The 20,184-nt window shown below is 36.2% G+C and overlaps 1 protein-coding gene across 1 annotated transcript in view; it reads right to left on the bottom strand.

Annotated features, from left to right (window-relative positions):
* Window positions 1-1,890: 1,890 nt before the first annotated feature.
* LOC113046085 (apoptosis regulator Bcl-2-like) overlaps window positions 1,891-20,184 on the bottom strand; it is a 38,063-nt gene continuing 19,769 nt past the window's right edge. The window contains exon 2 of the mRNA XM_026206936.1: window positions 1,891-3,155. Coding sequence (XP_026062721.1) covers window positions 3,018-3,155 — 138 coding nt within the window. The 3' untranslated portion in view covers window positions 1,891-3,017. The remainder of the gene's footprint in view (window positions 3,156-20,184) is intronic.

Here is a 20,184-nt window from a genome sequence, read left to right as displayed (position 1 = left end):
CCTCCAAATTGTTCACAGAATCTAAAACATTAAAACGAAATAAACTCTAAATGATCTTCTGGAGCTACAGTTGGATGATTGTTTAAGGTACCTACAAATAAATAAAGGTGAAATATGAAATCTGTTTAACAAATGTTAGTGTCAGAGAGAATCGCAGCCGTAAACGAGAGACAAACAATATCTATTTATGACACTATAGTAACCAAACAAAGCTAACTTGTTTTACATAAAGCTTAAATCCTTTCAGCTTTTGTTGTTGTTGACCACAGACAGGTATTTTCTCATTATGGTCGATTTGTCATTCCATCCATCAACCACCTGTTAAAATACTGTATGTGTATTTTAGACATTATCACATTATAAAATGAACATACATCCATAAAGTCAGATAACAAGTAACACTGACTGCTTCAGGATGGAAGAGGGCACCCGTTTCTCAAATGTTTCTTAGCACCCCATACAGCGCCACTGTCTGTAGAGGAGATCATAGGGAACGATGCAGCATATGACCTCCGATCCTACATCAGAGCGAGCAAATATTTAATAACCACCGCCTTCTGGGAACGCCGTACAAAGTTTCATCGTGGCTCCGTGTGAACCCAAATGCGACCGATGCAAAAACACCAAAGCTGAATCTATGGCACACACTGAATACAGTTGCTCTTGTCCATAGGTTTTGCACTTAAATCTTTCATTTGCTCTGTGGCAATCCTTGAAACTTGTGGCAGGATGTTTTGGGAACAGACATCAGGAAGATTGCTCATATAACTGTAAACACCAAATCCAAGGAACACCGAATGGATTTCCATTGCAGATTTCCACTTGTTTATAGACCAAACAGATCCCTGAAAATGATGCTTTGGAGATTAAATAATAATAATAATAATAATAATAATAATAATAATAATGAAAAATCTGGACTTTTGTGAAAGAATGTCCCAGTCACATCTCACCCCAATACACTGAAAAAAAAAATGATACTTATTTTTTTTAAGATAAGTTGTTGCAAACAATTTATTTTAGCTACATTAAATAATAATAAATTATAATATGTTGAAAGTTAGTCAACTAAATGTAGCTAAAATAAATTGATTGCAACTACTTACCTTAAAAAAATTAAGTAAATTTAACAATTTTATTTTTATTTTTTTTTCAGTGTGTGTGCAATTTACTTTATTTAAATAATTGTATTACAGTAATATGAATGGTGGGGAGAAATGTGTTTTATATCTATTGGCATATTTCAAATTTTTTTTTGAATGAAGTCACCTTTGTTCACCATGGATGCATGTGTACAGTGACGTTATGAAATATTATTAGCATTTAAAACAATTGCTTTCTATTTTAATTAGCGCTGTCAAATAATTAATCCGCATCCAAAATAAAAGTTTTTGTTTACTTAATATATGTGTGTGTACTGTGTATATTTATTATGTATAAATAAATACACACACATGCATGTATATATTTCAGAAAATATGTTATGTTAATATATTAAATATATTTATATATAATATAAATTATATAAATATAAACATGTAAATACATGTAAACATTTTCAAAATATATATTGTATGTGTGTGTATTTGTATAGAGATAATAAATACACATACACATATTATATAAACAAAAAAGTTTACTTTGGATGCGATTAATCGTTTGACAGCACTCATTTTAATATTCTTCACACTTAAACTTATCCCTGTGACGCAAAGCTGTATTTTCAGCATCATTCCTCCAGTCTTCAGTGTCACATGATCTTCAGAAATCTGTCTGATATACTGACTTGCTGCTCTTTGATATATAAAGTTTAAAATAACACCATCTATTTGAAACAGAAATTTGATTCTGTAACATAAAAGCCCGTCAATTTTGACCAATTTAATGCATCCTTGCTGAATAAAAGTATACATTTCTTTAAAAAGAACTCACTGACCTTAAAACATTTGAACAGTAGTGTGTATATATATAATATATGAATATATCTTTCCTTTGATTTTGAGGTGAAATATAACCTCGACTTGCTCTCGACAGATTTGAGATCCACCAAACTGCTTCTTTTGGTGTATGAATGAACACTAGATTGAACAGAAGTGTAGTTGCAGTATTAAGAAGAATAAAGCGTCACCTCTTTTCATACTGTACAGTTTGACCGGCTCACACGCATCTGTTGAACATGTCAATAAAGTGTCTAACCAAGGCTCTTTCAAACTCTTTGCCATTCTGTCCTTTCGGTTTACATTCTGGTCCAAAGCACTTAAAGGAAACCCTTCTTCAGGCCTCAATAAAGCTCTTTAAAGTTGCTATAAAGAGAGACTGGCATCCCACTATTCATTTTTCAACTGTTCCCTCTGCATACTTCTCACCCCCTCCGTCGAGATTTTATAAAAATCCAGTGGCTTGAGAGACACCTTCTCTGCATTTCTCTCTTTTCCTCCTCACGTTCTTCAGATTCTTTCTATTTCAATGATACAAGGATGGCAGCACAAGAAACGTTAGCAAGAAAGAGCACTGGGTAGAAGATAGGCTACAATTAATCCTACAGAAACAACGATGGTAGTATAGTGCAGACTGTCTCTTAAGATCAACCCGACTCTTAAAGGACATTTTGAGAGCGCTGGTGTCATCCGAAAGATACTTTCAATCAGCACAGACCTTCAAAACCTCCAGATGTGGCTTTGTCCTTTGTATTCTTCCATCAGTTTTTACGTATGAGAACACCAAAACTGTCAGAAATGTTTGACTTTAAGATCTGAACTAATTCTGCCGATGACACGGCCGCATGTGTCTCTTTCACCTCATTATTCTTCTTCTCCTCCATCCTCTCATGATCTGTCGGAAGCGCCTGTCTTTTCTGTCTTTGTGTTTGAGGGCAGAGAAGAAAGCCTTGTAGAGAGTGGGAGAGAGGCTTTGAAGAGGAGCAGTCCTGGGATATGGATGTCTTCTGGGGAAAGCAGAGGGGGGGTTCAGACAGGGAGAGAGAGAGAGGACAAGCGACTGAAGAAGGGGAAGGTTCTTCATTTCTGAGCAAGGTAGGCTCCTATGGTCAAGCCAACGGCCCCAAGAGCCGCTAGACCGAAGACCGTCACTATCGATGACCAAGAGCTGCGAAACACAGAGTCCCTCTGCCTGCCATAGAGCTCCACAAACGCCTCCTGAAGAGAGAGAGAGAGAGAGAGAGAGAGAAATTTCATCAAGACATGATATTTAACTGAACTTATTAATCATGGTGCTTACTAGTACTAGATCACGGTTTCTGTTAATTAGGCTTGTCTTCAGAAAACATAACACCCTAGATTGTCACACTTGAGGACCAATGGGGACCAATTCTTACTATTAGCTAACTATCAATAATGACTTTTACCTCCATAAACTCTTAATTTGCTGCTTATTAATATTAAGTAAGGTAATAGTTATGTCTAGCTGTTGGGTAGGATAAGGGATCTAGAATATGTTCATGCAGAACAAGGCATTAACATTTGCTTTATAAGTACTAATAATCTGCCAATATGCTAGTAATATGCATGCTAATTAATTAGCGGGATAATAATTAATGCATAAACTAAAGTGTTAAGGTCCTTGAACACTGAGCCTGAAATTTTTGAATGTGTTTTTTCGTATTCATCATCGACATGCAAAGAAACCTTGCACCCCGAGCCAGATGCTTGCTGCAGATGCGAAAAATTCCGAAAATTTAACGTGATTTAATTTTTTATGACAGATGAAAGTTTCAGAGGCAGTGTGTAAACATTACTGACGCAATGTGAGAGTATTTATTCTTTAATGCTTGAAAATTTCAGACTCTTTACAGACTTTAAAAAAAGCTAATTTGACCGTTTACCATAATTCATACAGAATTTAAGTGCGGTATTTGTAATAAGACCATGAACATTTTCTCATGAATAGATTGAAAGTCATTCACTAAAACTGTGAAAATAATTGTAATTAGGATTGAAATCATTTATAATCTCACAGCAATTTCTTAGGCACATAATTTGTTACTCGATTTTTAATTGAATTTTAATTTAATGTAGTAAAACTCTGAAAATGAACTTCCATTTATTTAGATTTTATATCATTTCTGAATGATAGCTTTCAAACTTTCAACTAGAATAATAATTACAAATAGCTAAATTGCAATTGCATAAAAAATACTTTGAGATCACTGTTTTAAAAATAACATTGTGAATATTGAAATAATAAATATTTTGAAAAAATAAAAATTTTAATATGAAACTAAAGCCATGTGTTTAGTTTAAATCTAGTCTTATCATAGTTACAAGTCTACAGATAACTATAAGTAGTAAAATGTTTATTCCCTTTAAATATTTTGATTATTTGTAACATTCTGTGGCCTGATACAGAGTTAATGCTGTATGTAAAGCCATAAGGGATCATGTGTGTATTACACCTTCCGCCCCCTAGTGGTAAGAATGTGTTTGCAGTCTCATATACAGTACATCCCAAACTGCTATATACCAACAATACATGTTAAATACACAAGCACAGACTCTTTTTTCACTGCAAAAATAAATAAACCAACATTTTTGAAAACACATCTACACATAAGTGATACCCTCACATATATTAGTCTGTAGTCTCAGAAGGTGAAGTGCCTTTAAAACTGGAAAGAGAGGATGTCCACTAATATAACTACAGTGGGCAACCAGACGGACAGAGGAAGGAAGTGGCATCCCAAACCAGGATCTTTGTGTTTAACAGGATGTCCGAACCTGACCTGGGGGGAGTTCCTACTGTAGTTCCTCCCCAGAAGACAAAACTAAGCTTGTTGGAGAGAATTATGACATAAATACCTCTTATCTTATGTAATTATTCTAAAAGTAGCAGAGAAAGGATCATAAGTGCATTCATATGTGGCGTATGACTTTAACCTAAAAATGTTCAGGAGAAAGAATTTAATCATTAAAAATGACAAGAGCGTGATAAAAGAACCTTGGGAGTCCAAACAACTCACGACAAATAAAAAAAAAACATAAGACAAAAATCTAAGTTATGCACAATAAGTACGGGGCTTCACACATGACATGCAGAAGAAAATATACAATATGTACAGAAAAGACGAATTAAATAAAACAAGGTGATGAATTAATAAGTGGCTATGATATCTTGTTTTATTTCCGCACATGTCTAGGGTTCTAGATACTATGAAATCTCATACTGTCAGAGTAGTTAAGTATTTGTGACCCATTTAAAAAAGTATGTTCTATATAGTATGAATGAAATCCAGACATAAAGTAATCTTCCTGATGTATCCCAAATGCTTAGCATATCCCAAACCTCACAACTTGATGATGTAACAGAAACTATGGACTCTCTTTTCTAGCATTTTAAATACAGTTGCTTTTTTATGCTTAAGGTAGATTAAGAAAACAGTCTGACGCTGTGGTATAATGAGCACACTTTCACCCTAAAGAGAGCAGCCTGGAAAATGGAGTGCAGCTGGAGGAAAACAATACTAGAGGTATCTCGTATTGCTTGGCGGGAATGTAACCTATCCTAAAGAAAAGCATTAAAAACTGCTAGAGATTATTCGTCTCTTTTAGAAAAAAAAAAAGACTTAACAAGTGTTAACATATCCCAACAGCATAGCAGAAATTACTTCTAAGATCGATACTATTAGAGATAAAACTGTAACCATGCAGCCATCGCATCAGAAAGTGCACTATAGATCCCCTGAGGAACAGTTCCACTCATTCTCTACCATAGGAGAGGAAAAATTAACTCCTAGAAGAGGTCCGTCCAGAAGTCATAGATCCTCTTCTGACTTTTATTAATTCCTCATTGTCATTAGGATATGTCCCCAAAACCTTAAAAACTGGCTGTTATTAAACCTCTCATAACCACTACTTGACCATAATTTACTAGTTAATCTTGAATCTCCATTTTCTGTACAAAGATAATAGGAAAAGGTAGTATCCTTACAATTATATTCCTTCTTAGAGATAAATTGTTATCTGTGAGGATTTCCAGTCAGGATTTAGACCATATCATAGTACTGAGACTGCTCTCCTTAGAGTTTCAAATGACAGACTCTTATCATCTGATCGTGGTTGTATCTCTCTTTTAGTGTTATTGGATCTTAGAGCTGCATTCGACACAATTGACCACAACATTCTTTTACATACACTATAATGGTTTAAATTGTACATATATGACCGCCATCAATTCGTAGCATGAAGAGGTATTATATCGATCACAAGTGCAGTATGGAGTACCTCAAGGCTCAGTACTAGGGCCATTACTCATCACGCTTTACATGTTACCCTTGGGAGATATCATCAGGAAACACGGTGTTCGCTTTCACTGTTATGCTGAAAATACTCTCTTATAATAATAATCTTCGCGGCCCGATGAAACATACCAATATGAAAAAATAGCAAAATGCATAGTAGATATAAAAAACTGTATGACGAGTCATTTCTTACTGCTAAATACTGAAAAAAACAGTAGTGTTAATAATAAGACCTAAAAAATCTGCATGCAATAACCTAGAAAGCTGTCTAAGACTTGATGGCTGCTCTGTCAATTCTTCGTCATCAGTTAGGAACCTAGGTGTGCTATTTGATAGCAATTTTTCCTTAGAAAGCCACATTTCTAGCATTTGTAAAACTGCATTTTTCCATCTTTAAAATATAACTAAATTACGACCTATGCTCTCTGATTTCTCCCAAGGTTTTTTCTCCATTCTGTCACCAATGGAGTTTTAGTTCCCTGCTGCTGTCGCCTCTGGCTTGCTTAGTTGGGTACACTTCATTTACAGCGGTATCGTTGACTAGATTGCAAATGATTGCAAAGATAAACTGAATTGAGCTGGATGATGACATCACTGAATTCAATGATGAACTGCCTTTAACTGTCATTTTGCATTATTGACACTGTTTTCCTAATTGTTGTTCGGTTGCTTTGACACAATCTGTTTTGTTAAAAGCGATATATAAATAAAGGTAACTTGATTTGACATGCTACATCCCCTGTGCTGTCACTTGTGAAGTAGGCATATTTGAATGCAAGGCAAGTCTTTTTTTAGGACGTTCCATCATTTACGCAAAACACTTTTAGATTATTTGTGTCTAATGTTGGTCTGTTCTTCACACAAAGCCTTCATATAGCTTTTGAAGACTTATAATATAGTGCTGAAATGCTTTTATGATCTACTTTGGTGCTTTTACGGTGCTTTTATGTGAATTTTGGAGCTGGAGAGTCCCTGCCTCAAAAAATCATAAACTGCTACATTTGGAACAAGGGCTCATTTTGGGGTGAACTGCCACTTTAAACTAATACACAGGAAGTATTTCCTTTTATTCTGGAGCTTCAATGGGATGCAGTCCAAAACACAAAAAAAGAATTTCCTCTCAGCCTCCCTTCATGCAGACACAGTGAGAGACACAGCACAGATGAGAATAAAACTCTGACGTCCTCACATTTAAACTGCTCAAGCGAGACTCCCGGGTGGATAACATTAGTGTATCTCTATTAACCTCTGGGTTTTAAAAAAATGACTTATTTAACAGTCAAGCAACCCTGACCATTTTTGTGTTGTACTCCCACCGTGTGCACTCCCCTGATGAAAGCTCTGCATATTTCAGGTATTAATTAATAAACACTGCATGCCACCCACCGCGTGAATACTGCTTTACGAGCAGAGAGCGTTTGACAACATGAGCAGCCCTTGTTAAACTTCACACTGAAAACAATGCCTAACAAGTCACGGCAGACAAAGTTCGAGGAGTTTGTCCTTTTATACGTTCGCCCACACATACATTCCAGTGTAAAACCTCCTATTATACCATATACCCACAAACCATGGAAAGTCCCTTTGAGAGAATAGGAGGAAACGTTTGGAGAACTAAAACTTAAACGAGGGTTTTTTTTTTTAAGGTTTCCCAAATGGTGCAGACAGTTCAATGTTAAAAGGTCACAAAATCCTGCAGGCTTGTTTTCATGTCACATGAGTGAAAATACAAGCATGAGCTATGAAAGACCACACTTCATTGATCCATAGAAATCTAAAGGCATAACTAAAGACTACAATTTTTGAGAAATTCTTTTTTAGCTAGACTTAAATGTAACCTGAAGCAGATGGAATTGATATTATTGTTAAATAAAATGTATTAAAAAATCATTTTCGGTAAATTAAATGAAGCTAAAATAAAAATTATTAGATTAAAATATTAGATGAAAACCTTAAAACTCAAAAAAAAAAGTTGACAACTAACTGATATTGAAATACTAATCTGAAATAAAAAATAAATATACACATGAAAATTTTATACAAAAGCATATAAAATTTCTCAAACTAAATTTTGAAAATATATAAATATAAGCTCATTCAAATATTAATAAACACTATGGATAATACTGAAATAACACTGCCACATATCTGGAAACATAAAATTGTTGGCAACCAACTGAAATTGAACTATTATAAAGACTTAAACTGGAATAAAAATACTGCTAAATAGACATAAAAAACAAAAACTAATTTTGTAAAAAGCACATAAAATGGCACATCTAAACGTTAGGACTGAAAGGACTGAAACTGTAAATATAAAAATAAAATATTAATATTAATAAACACTATAATGGTAAGGCTTATGCTAAAATAACAATGCTAAACAACATACTAATACACTACTATATTTCTGCTGTTAAGTTTGCATACTGTGCTCTTCTGTATTGTACTGTATCCCATAATGCAATGTGCTTGATTCAACCTCTTACCTCCAATATGACAAATCAATGCATGAAATGCCACAATTTTTAACATCTTTCATTCATTTGGAAAAAATTAAGATATTTTTTAACGCACAATTCCATTATGTGTTATTTGGCAGCTATGATGAGTTATTATAGTATTATTATAGTAAACTTTTTTATATATATATAGTAGGCAGTGTACAGTATACAGTACTCAGAATGCACTATGCTAGTATTTCGCCCGGACATAACCTATGAAGCACAGGGTTTCTAAATGATTTTGAGTGCTGTCATGAGCTACATGAGCGTGTCGGACATCACAAGAGCTGTGGATGATGGGAGAGAGTCAGGTGGGCATCATGGGACGGAAGCTCAGGAACAAGCATCACACTTTCATCATTCACTCGGTCAGGCTCCAATACACTCTCTTACACACTCATCACACGTGACTTCTCTTCTGGACTCTAGCGTATATTTTCCATTACCCTCGTGTTGATAGATAAACACACTTCCAGAAACTGATGGATGTCACAAGATCAGATATTCCAATGACACTCTCTCTGACACTCATCTTATTTATAATAGATTTTGGAATGTGACTACTTGTTATATAGTAATGGGCTAAATGAATTATTCTTCCTTATCCTGTTTTGAAGCTGCTCTTCCTCATCTTGTGATGTGATGTGTGCTGTATTCACAGGAGTGAAGGAGAGACACTTTCATCAACAGAAGCACTTCTTAAGGTCCGTAGGAGGCTTAAGCAACTCCAAGCAACTGCATTTCTTTAGCCGCCATGTGAAATCTGGAACATTTTGGTGGAAATCTGCAGAAGCCCCCTTTCAGCAGAAAAGCCGCACTAATGAAAACTCCCTGAAGGCTCCCACAGGACAGGGATGGGGGAGTTACTGTCCGTATGTCGCAGTTGCCAGACTTCAACAGCCACAAACCATCATTATTTGCTCGACTTGTGTTTTACTTCTCTCATAAACAAAAAACTTATGGATGTGGGGCCGTTTCACTAGAGACAAAAGCCTTCTCTGTCAGCATTTCAATTTTTTTTTCCAAAATCAATGACGGTTTATCGAAATAAAAATAGATGCACTTTAAATTAGTTCGCAAAGAAATGGATGAACATGCTGTTTCATGAATTTACTGTGTCAACATCATTGCTTTGTCCTTATAGAGCGCAATATAAAATACTGTTTATGTTTCTTTAGTTCATAATGAGGAACTCCTGAGCTCCTGAACTTTGTTTGACCCTCTGAGAACTGGGCAGGTTTTTACACAAGTTTGGAGATATTAGCGAGAGTGCATGCTGAAAATAGCACCCACAGCCGAATAATCAAAGTCAAATCTCAGATAAATGGCAACGATGTGGTGAAGATCAAAAGCAGCACTACTCAACCATCTTTGAACTCAACCAATGGTTTTAAACAAAGAAAATAGACTCAACAGTGCACACCTCTAGACATAACACGGTTGACAAAACAGGTGTGCCCTAATCCTTAATCATCTTTACATGTTATGGCAATGCATTTTTCTTCTTCCACAGGCATGGCACAAAAAAAAAACCACAACATCACAGCAGTTTTAATTTCATGCTTATCCGAGTTTTGTCCTATAACCGGCTAAAACGCAAAGCATTGTGCAACAAGAAAAAAAAAAAAACTGAAAGCAAACAGTCTGGACTCAGTGTGGAATCAGTGTGAAAAACGAAAAAAATACTTATTCTTTAAACTAACAATTTTGTAGGTTCATATTATCTTAACGAATATTTATATGCATTAGTAGTGAGAATTGGTCCCTAAACTAAAGTGTTACAGAAATCTGTATGCATCTGAGTGCAATTATCAATATTTTTGGTCCGTTTTCCTGAAAAATAACTATTGAATATATAAGTACACTAGCATACAGTTAATCTCAATGTATACACACATAGAATAACAAATTCATGAAAGTACCCTGTAAACCTTTCCACCAAAAATTCCACCATGGAGCCTTTTTTTTTCAATCGTTCCAATAATTGTAATTGCTAATTTGCTATGTCTAGCTTTAGGCAGAATTTCTTTTTTAGTGAGGACAGAAAATTCACTTTACTTATTTGAAGCTTGTCACATTGTGCCTAGTTAGGACATAGTATTGAGTAATTTGTGTACTAGTGTGAAGGAGAAACAGCCGAGTTGCTTCACACAATAAGGTCAGCAAAACAGTCTCAGGGGTGTTTGTCCACCAACCTGGCTGAGTGGCAAAATGATGACAGAGGACTTTAATTCAGCACTTCTTACCAAGATAACCAGACATGTCAGCAAACTGGTAGTGAAGGGCACTGAGCCCTTGGAAAAACTCAATAACGAGGAAAAAACCTTTGGCAATTGATTCGATATAACTACTGAGAGAGAAAAAAAGAGCGACAGCATTGCTGCCTTGCAGTTAATTAAACCTGACAAGCATACCACAATAATTGCAGCTGCCATATCACATGCACCTGCATATACTGGGAGGTCACAGAGAATAAACGAGATTGCATGTCTCATTTTAAATCAACCCAAAGCATTGGACTTGAGGTTTCAGTCTAGTGTTGAATAGCACTCAATATTACCCTGTGTATTGTGTCATTGTTATCATATTTCATCTGTATGATGCTCTGTGCATCCTGCACACATTGTCATTTCATTGTGTTTTCCAGCAGCTGCCAGGTTTCCAGACGCATGCTGTTAGTATTCATGGGAAATCACCTGAGGCACCTGAGAGACGAGCTGACTTGGCATAAGGAATCCAACCGCTGTGAGTCTCCTAAATTATCTGCGATTGGACCTGTTCCGCCACATAAATATTCAAATTAGTTTCAATGCTAGCTTGTGTACACACACAGAATGTCTCATAGGGGGCATTCGTGCTTCACCGAGATGAAGAAATGTGATTTTGAATAAATTTGAGGGAAATCGTTTTGCCAGAACTTTTCACAATATACTTTTTTCATCCAAACTAACTACATGCAAATCAAAGTTTGGGGACTGAGGATTGAGGGACAGTCTTTTAATTTTGGATGGGAAGCTAGCATGGAAGAGAGAAACAAAAGACAATGAACAATGGAAACCAGAGTGACATATGGCTATGATTGAATATCATCCCCTGCTTATTTTCCACAGAACTTCAGTCCAATGTGACCTTCGCTGAAACAGTGATCTAATCCTTGAGCAGGCTATTGTCTGTGAAAGATTCAATTAGATCAAACTGGACTGGCCTCATGTAGCAGGTAGAGGAGTTTGTAAGGGAATATGGCCATAGGTGCTGTGGTGCATTTATCTTTTCTCTTTTTATCCTAAGAATAGAAATAGAAATAGAAATAGAATAGAAATCCTACATTGCACATTTCAAGCATATACAGAAATGCTTGTCTAATGCATTGCAAATCCTAACACTACATACAGTATCTCAGTATTCAGGAGGTCAATGTCTATGCCATTGTTTATGACAATTTAACTAACTACCAAGATTTCCTTCAAACGGCTGCTCCAACATGACATGTATTTGTACAACACATTATCAGTTGATTTCTAATTTTCAGAATAAAACAACTTAAACGTTCAATTTGCATTCACTTAGATGCATACAGTATCTTTAGGCTTGCAACTATATTATGAAGTATTGCTAAACAAGAATCAGACACAAGCTAGTTTTATCCTCAGAAGCTCATCCATTGTTTGACAGCAATGCAAATTCCAAGAGGTCAAGACACACAGGAGTTTCATCAGTTCACCGGGGGGCAAAGCATTCGCTGAGACTCCTACACCAATGTTTGAGTTCATATTGTTCCATGCCGATCTATTATTGTGAGATAAATCTCTACCCTAAATGGTAGAGAAAGATAAGTGTGTTCGGTTGTGTGTATGCAAATAATCTAAGTTGCTATTCTTGGCCATTATAGACTGCGATGAGGACCAGACTTTTTGCCGCAAGTCAAAAGTCTGGCTAAACCAGACTTGACACAAGCTTTTTTTACAACAGTGTCCACCTGGGATTAAAACTTGCAGGCAGGGCAACCAAGATTTCTGCTGACATAGCCTGGAGTCAGAAATCATTGGGCCATCTCTGTACAGCAGAAAATCAGATAACAATAGAGCTGCACACCAAACCTTATCAATCCCACACCGTGTTCATTGTGCGAAAAGTGCACAGAGTACCTGATATTTATCTTCACACAACTCATGTGCTCCTTGACCATTTTTAATACTTGGAAAAGCCTGAGGAAATGCACAAACACAAGGGTAGACTGTTGTGTAAAATAAGCTTTTATCCCCTCCACCTTGAGCAGTGATGACGGAGGTTAACGCATTGTTAGCGGTGGTCTGTGGGTGGGTGTGCTGCCCTTTCCCTGAGGAGAAGGGAAGAAAGCAGCCACCCCTGCTATAAATAAACAGGCCAGGCCTGGCCGCTAATCTAATAAAACTGTCCTTATTGTATCTGCCAAGAGCCAGCAGTCCAAAAGGGCAGGCGGGGTGCATGTGGAGGGCGCAGATATTGGCAAAAGATTGCTGACTCATCGCCTGGTGGAAGGGCGTGTGGAGTTGGATGTCGACTCCAATCTATCCTCTTTCTACAGCAATACTCAAGCTATTCAGCGTTGAGCTGAGAATTCATAATGACAAAGGCATCCATCCGTCTTCATTCAATTAATCGATAGCTGCAGGCTCAAACAGAACTGCAAAAATAATGACTCTTTCCCAAACAATCACCTGCCTGCAACTGGTCGGACCAAAAGGTAGTCCTGCCTCAAACATTTTTGAGCATCTCGATCAGCTCAGCTGAAATACTTTAACTGGGTTAAGAAAGTGCATCCAAGTGCTCACATATTTGTTGAAGGCTCGATGAATTCAAGTAAGTGTCTCCTAGGACCGGAAGTTAAGCATTTTCTTAAGACAAGCTTAAACTTTAAAAGATTGATTCTTGGTGGAATAATTGAATATAGTCTCAAGTTCTCAAATATTTTCTGAACTCTTTCCCTGCCAATGATAGAATTTTCTGGCTTTCCTTGTTTTCACTGTTATACAGTAGGGGGTGCTATTACACATCTTCTGAAAGAGTACAGCATCTCTGGATCAAATCACAGGGAAGAAGAAGCAACAAGCGATCACATAAGCAGATGCATATGTAAAATAATCGTCAAACATTAAACAGCATATAAATCAACACTGCCTCGCATTATTGAAAGTATAGGATTTTGCAAGCTTTCATGTTGTTGATGAAAGCGATCTACTTACCTATGCATGCTGAAGCCGATCCAGATGAAGTCTTTGACAAGAAATTGATTCTCAGGTTTTTGATCAAAATTTTTTTTTATTCAAATTATATTAAATTCATCATCATATCTTAAACTGTGTTCCGAAGATAAATGGAGGTCTCACGGGTTTGAAATGACATGAGGGCAAGTCATTAATGATATTTTTTTATTTTTGGGTGAACTAACCCTTTAAAATTGTTTGGAATTCATAACATGATATTCCTTAAGTAACTGTGTGAAAATTAGGCTTTATTAATCAAAACTGTGGACCTCCAAATCATACTTTGAGTGAAAAGGAATAAAATTTGCCTGAGTTTTACTGCCTCTAGTGTTTATTTCAACTGGAAACTGCAGCGATCCGTATGTATAGGTATGTTGTTTTTTTCAGTTTTGCAGAAATGTATGATTTATATCCATGATTTATAGATTGAACGTGGTTGGCTTTACTAATATGAAAAGACTCCTACCTCTTCACAGTGTGCCGTTAACTTTGAAACAGCAACATTAAGTGAGTGGTGGAGGGGGGTTTCTCAGTTACATCCTTTAATGAGTCCTGAATTGGCACTAACTGAGATACGTGCTCAATGTCCATGGGAATTGTAACATACTCCTGCAGCCTGCACGAATGTATATTAGTAGTACCAGGGCTCCACAGTATGACCATTTACTGCATGCATGTTGGAAAACATGACTTTGCAAAGATAAAGAAATGCCCCTGGAAATCAATTTAAGTAATTTAAATACTGCCCCATTATGTTAAAGTTAACTTTTGTCTGATCAGAAGGCACTCCTACATTTTTGATTGTGCTCCTAAAAAGAAAAGTAAGCACAGGGTTCTGAGAACATTAATTCAAGTTTAGGCGTTGCTATTAATCTTCTTATTGTAGCAATATTATAAACAAGAAAAGAGTATCCTATTGTTTTCAAGGTGACCCTGTTATGATCACTTGGATTTTGGAGATTCTGTAGGGCTAAACTTACAAAATCACTTTCAGGATACTTACAGGGAAAACACTCACATTCAGTGACCCAGGCATTCATTAGGTTCCCATGAACATAGTCTATGTTGTGTATCAACACTGTGTTGCAGCTAACTTTTCCATGGTGATGTTAGCATTATACAGATGCCAAGCATGTAACCAGGGAAATGTCTACTGCAAAGCCAAACGCCTGGTTTCCAAGACAATGAAGGCGAGATGATAGCTTGTTGAAACATCTTGTGGCTCAAAGTGCAAGGGTTTAGTGAGCCGCGGTTAGCCGGGGAAATCCAAATACAAAGATATAAAAGCTTCAGGATTTATTGGTTTTGGAGAGGAAGCTATTTATTGTGATGATGAATAATCAGCATATATCATGTTACATTTCTATAGAAGTCTGTTTCCTCCACGTAATAAAAAATACAATTTTATCTCACATTTCTGACTTTTTTCTCATAACTGCCTTTTGTAAACTTGCATTTCAGCTGTTTTTCGCAAAATTGTGAGGTATAAACTTGCAATTACGAGTTATAAAGTCAAAATTGTGTGATATAGTCACAATTGCGAATTGTGTGAAACTACATCTTGCAATTGTTACTTTATAACAAGCTATGGCAGGTTATAAGATATAACGTTTTTTTTCCCCCACAGAATTAGACTTTATAAATCGCAATTATACGTTTATATCTCAAAAATTCTGAGAAAAGAAGATATAAATTTGCTATTCTGATTTCATAAAAGGCAATTGCAAGTTTATTTATCTCTGTCTTCTGAGAAAAGAAGCCAGAATTACACAGATAAAGAATATCAACTGTGAGATAAAAAGTCACAATTACTTTTTTTTTCTTATTCGATGGCAGGAATGGCATCCAAACATTCTGCAGATGCACTTAAGATTTTTACATTTTCTGAAAAAAAGTTGGTCAGGTAAACCTTATCAAGATCTTGCTGTGCTGTTGCTAAGTGTTTCTAGGTATTTGTAGGTTAATGCAAGTTGGCTGGCCTCTTTACTTTCCCAAGAGTATCCTACATGATTTTCTGATCCCTAGATACGGCTTATGTTTCACTGGTCTTCAACTGTCATAATCACGGTCACAAGCTTCTCTGCTGCCCCCTACAGCACTGGAGTACTCATGTTCTTGTTTTTCTCTGTGTGATCTGAAGTGTTCTGGAAAATAAAAGATTTCATTTTCTGAGGTGTAAAACATTTTGTGGAAAAAATGACTTCACCATTAGTGTCTAAAGACTAGATTAAGTGCACTCAAATGTGACTCATTCAAAGGCACTCTGATCTCATTCATCATTATTGTAGATTGAGTACTTAAACTCTTAAAGTAACAGAAGCCAAACAATTCAGAGCACAAAGCCCAAGGCATAATGAAGCCATTAAATTAAAAAAAAGTATAAATTATGCTTCACAGAGGGCTCCCCATAATCTAGTCTCTTCTAGAGCGTAACCCTCTAATGAAATCTTGATAGTTTTGGCAACAGAAGTTCAAAAGCTTTTGGATAATAGAAAAAAAGTCTCAATCTCCCCCTTTGAACCTTGAACTACATGGAATGAACCACATTTGAGGAAAACAATGACTAAAGATATTAGATCACCAGGTAAACAGCTGTAAACAGTAATCTACTTGAAGCAAATTGACCTCCTCTGACATCTTTGTAGCACTACAATATTGGTTCTGTTTTATCCAGCAGGTAAAGTTTGAGAAAATGATAATAAATCCATGAACAGACCATTATAGCAAAAAAGGAATGTGTTATTCCAATGTTAAAATATTTTGTCCAAAACCAGTTTAATGTGCAGAGAAAACTACGGTATAAGTAAGCCATTCATCTAGTAGTAGACTGACTTCCTGAAAAATATAAACACCGTGGCTCTGTAACACTTTCAGCAATGCTCAGTTTATTCTAGCGGTCCAGCTTGTCAACAACTGGCTCAGCCAGTGCCATTTGGAGCAAAACTACCTGTTGGCTGAAGGGACAGTAAATGTGCTTTTGGGGAAAGTTATTATTTTTACAATTCTATTTGGATGCTTATAAATAGCGGTCCATTTCAGTTCACTCTAAACAAACAAAAAAAGAAGTTCCGAAAAGGGATTTTCACAGTGATGCAATACAAAACCCTTTTGCGTTCCACAAAGAATCTTTTTCATTTTTTTTTCTTAGCATGAAGAACATTTTAAAGGGGTCTAATAATGCTTTTTCACTTTTTCAACTTTAGTTAGGTGTTTAAAGTTGCTGTTTTTAGCATAAAAACATCTGCAAGTTTACCAAATTACAAAGAAACAACCGGCTCATTCGGACTACAGCAAGCTTTTTCTGGATATTGTGAAGTCTCGATAGAGTGTTGCCACTCATTTTGATTCTGTACATGCAACCATAGTATATGGTGTAGATATAAATTTAAAGAACCAAGGCCTGGTTAAGCTGAGCTTGTGAAGGCGAAGCAGAATAGTTGCTTTAGTAGCATGTCGAAGAGATACGTTTTCTTCCACCCCGGTTCCAAAACCCCTTTATTTAGGTTCTACACAATCCTCTAATTCGCAAAAATTCTCAGGCTCTGATTCCGGCTTGAACTGGTTGGGCAAAATTGACAGCATTGTCAATATTTACAGCTGAGCAGATAAAACTTATAGCTTGTCATTTCCGGAACATGCACTAAGCGGTTCACCAATCACGAAGCACTGGGTCAGCTAACCAGTCAGAGCACCTTTTGTGTTTCAGAAGAAGGGGATTCATCAAAACAGGACAGGACAGTTTGGAAAGGGAGGTTCTGCAATGATGTAAATTATGCAAAAAATAATGGCTTTTTGGAAAAGTCAAGCATGATGAAAACCTATTCTTAGTACACCCTAATACCTAAATCAAGACTTTGTATAAGGGCATAATAGGACCCTTTAATAATCTAAATAACCTTTTCAACTATAATGTACCTTTTGGGCAATGAAAAGTTCCATGGATGTTAAAGGTTCTTCATGGAAGCATCAATGCAACCTTTATTCTTGTATATTCATAATCTACCATTGGTGCATCTACACTATGGAAACTGCAGTGTTGCCATTGATTTCAACAAGAAGGTCCTGTGCAGCACAGATATGACAACTATGGTATAAGAAATCTGGGCACAAACATTATTTTCTGACTTGTTTTATGAGTGCACAATCCTTTGACAACATAAACTGAGCAATTAGTTGGTGACCACTTTTATCCACCATCACATAACAAGTAGGTTTTGCTCATTAAAGTTGCAATTTTTCTTAATTGCATTTCTTAACAAGGTTTTTAAGGTTAAAAAGTCAGCTTGTCAGTGCTTTAAACATAAAACATGTTCTAGACATCTCTCCATGCTCCCTCAATGAGATCATGTGTAGAGAAGTCTGGACATAGGAATGTCTGCATGATCCAATTGCACATTTTATAGTTTGCCCATTGCATTCTCTAAGACCAGATAAGAAAATCAAGAACGAGTTTAATGACCTCAGCAGCACCCAGCTGATTCCCGTCCAGGGCTCTGCAGAAAGAATGAGAGGAATGTATTGGAGCATAGGAACAAACAATTGCACTTTGTTCCCTGCTGCTATAAAGAGGCTTATATTCAGCCCACAGAGAAAGATTCCTCTTGCCACCCTCAAAGGAAGCAGCTCACTGCCTAGTGAACCACAGTGCATTGCTCCTCCACCACATGGGGTTATCAAATATGTGCTGGGATCTACTAATGTATTCAAAAGTTCATTCAAAAGCAATGCATTAAATACATAAAATTACTTAAATACACCAATTTAATGAAAAAGCTTCTGAATTTAAACTCATTTTGATGCTTTGGGGACATAAAGTCAAAAATGCCATGCAACTGTCATGATATCCATTATTATAACAACATCTCTTCACTGCTTTTTTTTACTTTTTTATGTCAAATCAAAGTCATGTGGTGTGACCAAAATACAGAACCATGCAATCAATCAATTAATCAATAAAAAATGATATAGAGATGTAGACAAAGTCTCTTGAAATATTAGATAGTTTCACATTTTAATGGCAAATCAGTGTTAGTTCCGGTTGTGAAATATAATGTGTAAAAAACGTATTGCATGCTCACATATATTCTAAGTGTGGGGAAAATATGGAATTCATGTTTACTTCATGGTTAAACCACATTCAATTTTTAGATTACATTTTTATTAAATGTGTTTTCAAATCAGAAATTTGAAAATGTCTTGGCACATTTGTTTTAAAATAGATTTTAAGAATATTTAATTTATATTTTTCTTTTATTATTTTTTTATCAAGACACTCTTATTAAAATGAATCATTCCCAAAATCCATGCAGAAAGCATAAATAAAGCATAATCTCATTTATTAATGAAACGAACCATAAGATAAGAAAAATACTGCTGATATGTCAGAAGGTCACAACTACTTACAGTCTGGGTTGTTTGAAATGTCAGACAGTTCAAAACCTTGAGGCTGAAGTGTTTCCAGAGAAGTATTTAACATGGCAACTGGCTTGCTTAGCATGCACTGGGAATTGAAGTGAATTCAACAGTTGATGGCTTGACAGCTAATTTAGCCGCTGCATCAAACACTGAACATCACAAGACTTTGGTATAGTTACAGAAGCTTAGACTCCAGCTCTTAAGTTACAGCAAAACCATGATGTTTTAAAAGTCTCTCAGCACAAGCAACCACTCCCTGGCTTTCTGTCCGTCTAATGTGGTCTGGCAAGCATATTGTGCACACGTCTCGCTCTGACATTTATTAAACGGGGCGTTTGTAGTTTGATGAAGGTTCCCCTCGAAAACCACCCCTGTTAACATCACCTCAAGATCAATAGGGGCTAGCTGCGGTTCACATTATTAGCTGCAAAGGTTTTACGAGGGTGAACGTGTGTGTCATGCACCCATTAAATTAATCTTAAAAAAGGACAAAGGTAGGACTGCAGACTATTTTATTTGACTAGGTCGAATAAAAAGGGGGTTTGCTTTATTAAAAAAACTTTATTGACAATCAACACACATTGGTGATATTTACAGAAAAACCATGTCTAGACATTGCATTGAGCGCATCCAAAATACTGAGGCTCCAGCAGAAGAATATATTCCAGCACTGCAAACCACAAGCTGAACCACACAAATTATTGCAGCCTGGCCATTTGAATAACACTTCCCTGTGCTGAGATCATAAATAATTCAACACGTGTACTTT

The sequence above is a fragment of the Carassius auratus genome, chromosome 27 (assembly GCF_003368295.1).
Source record: "Carassius auratus strain Wakin chromosome 27, ASM336829v1, whole genome shotgun sequence".
In the NCBI taxonomy this organism is placed as follows: Eukaryota; Metazoa; Chordata; class Actinopteri; order Cypriniformes; family Cyprinidae; genus Carassius; species Carassius auratus.
Note: the sequence above shows the minus strand (reverse complement) of the source record. Positions and strands in the feature narration are given on the sequence as shown.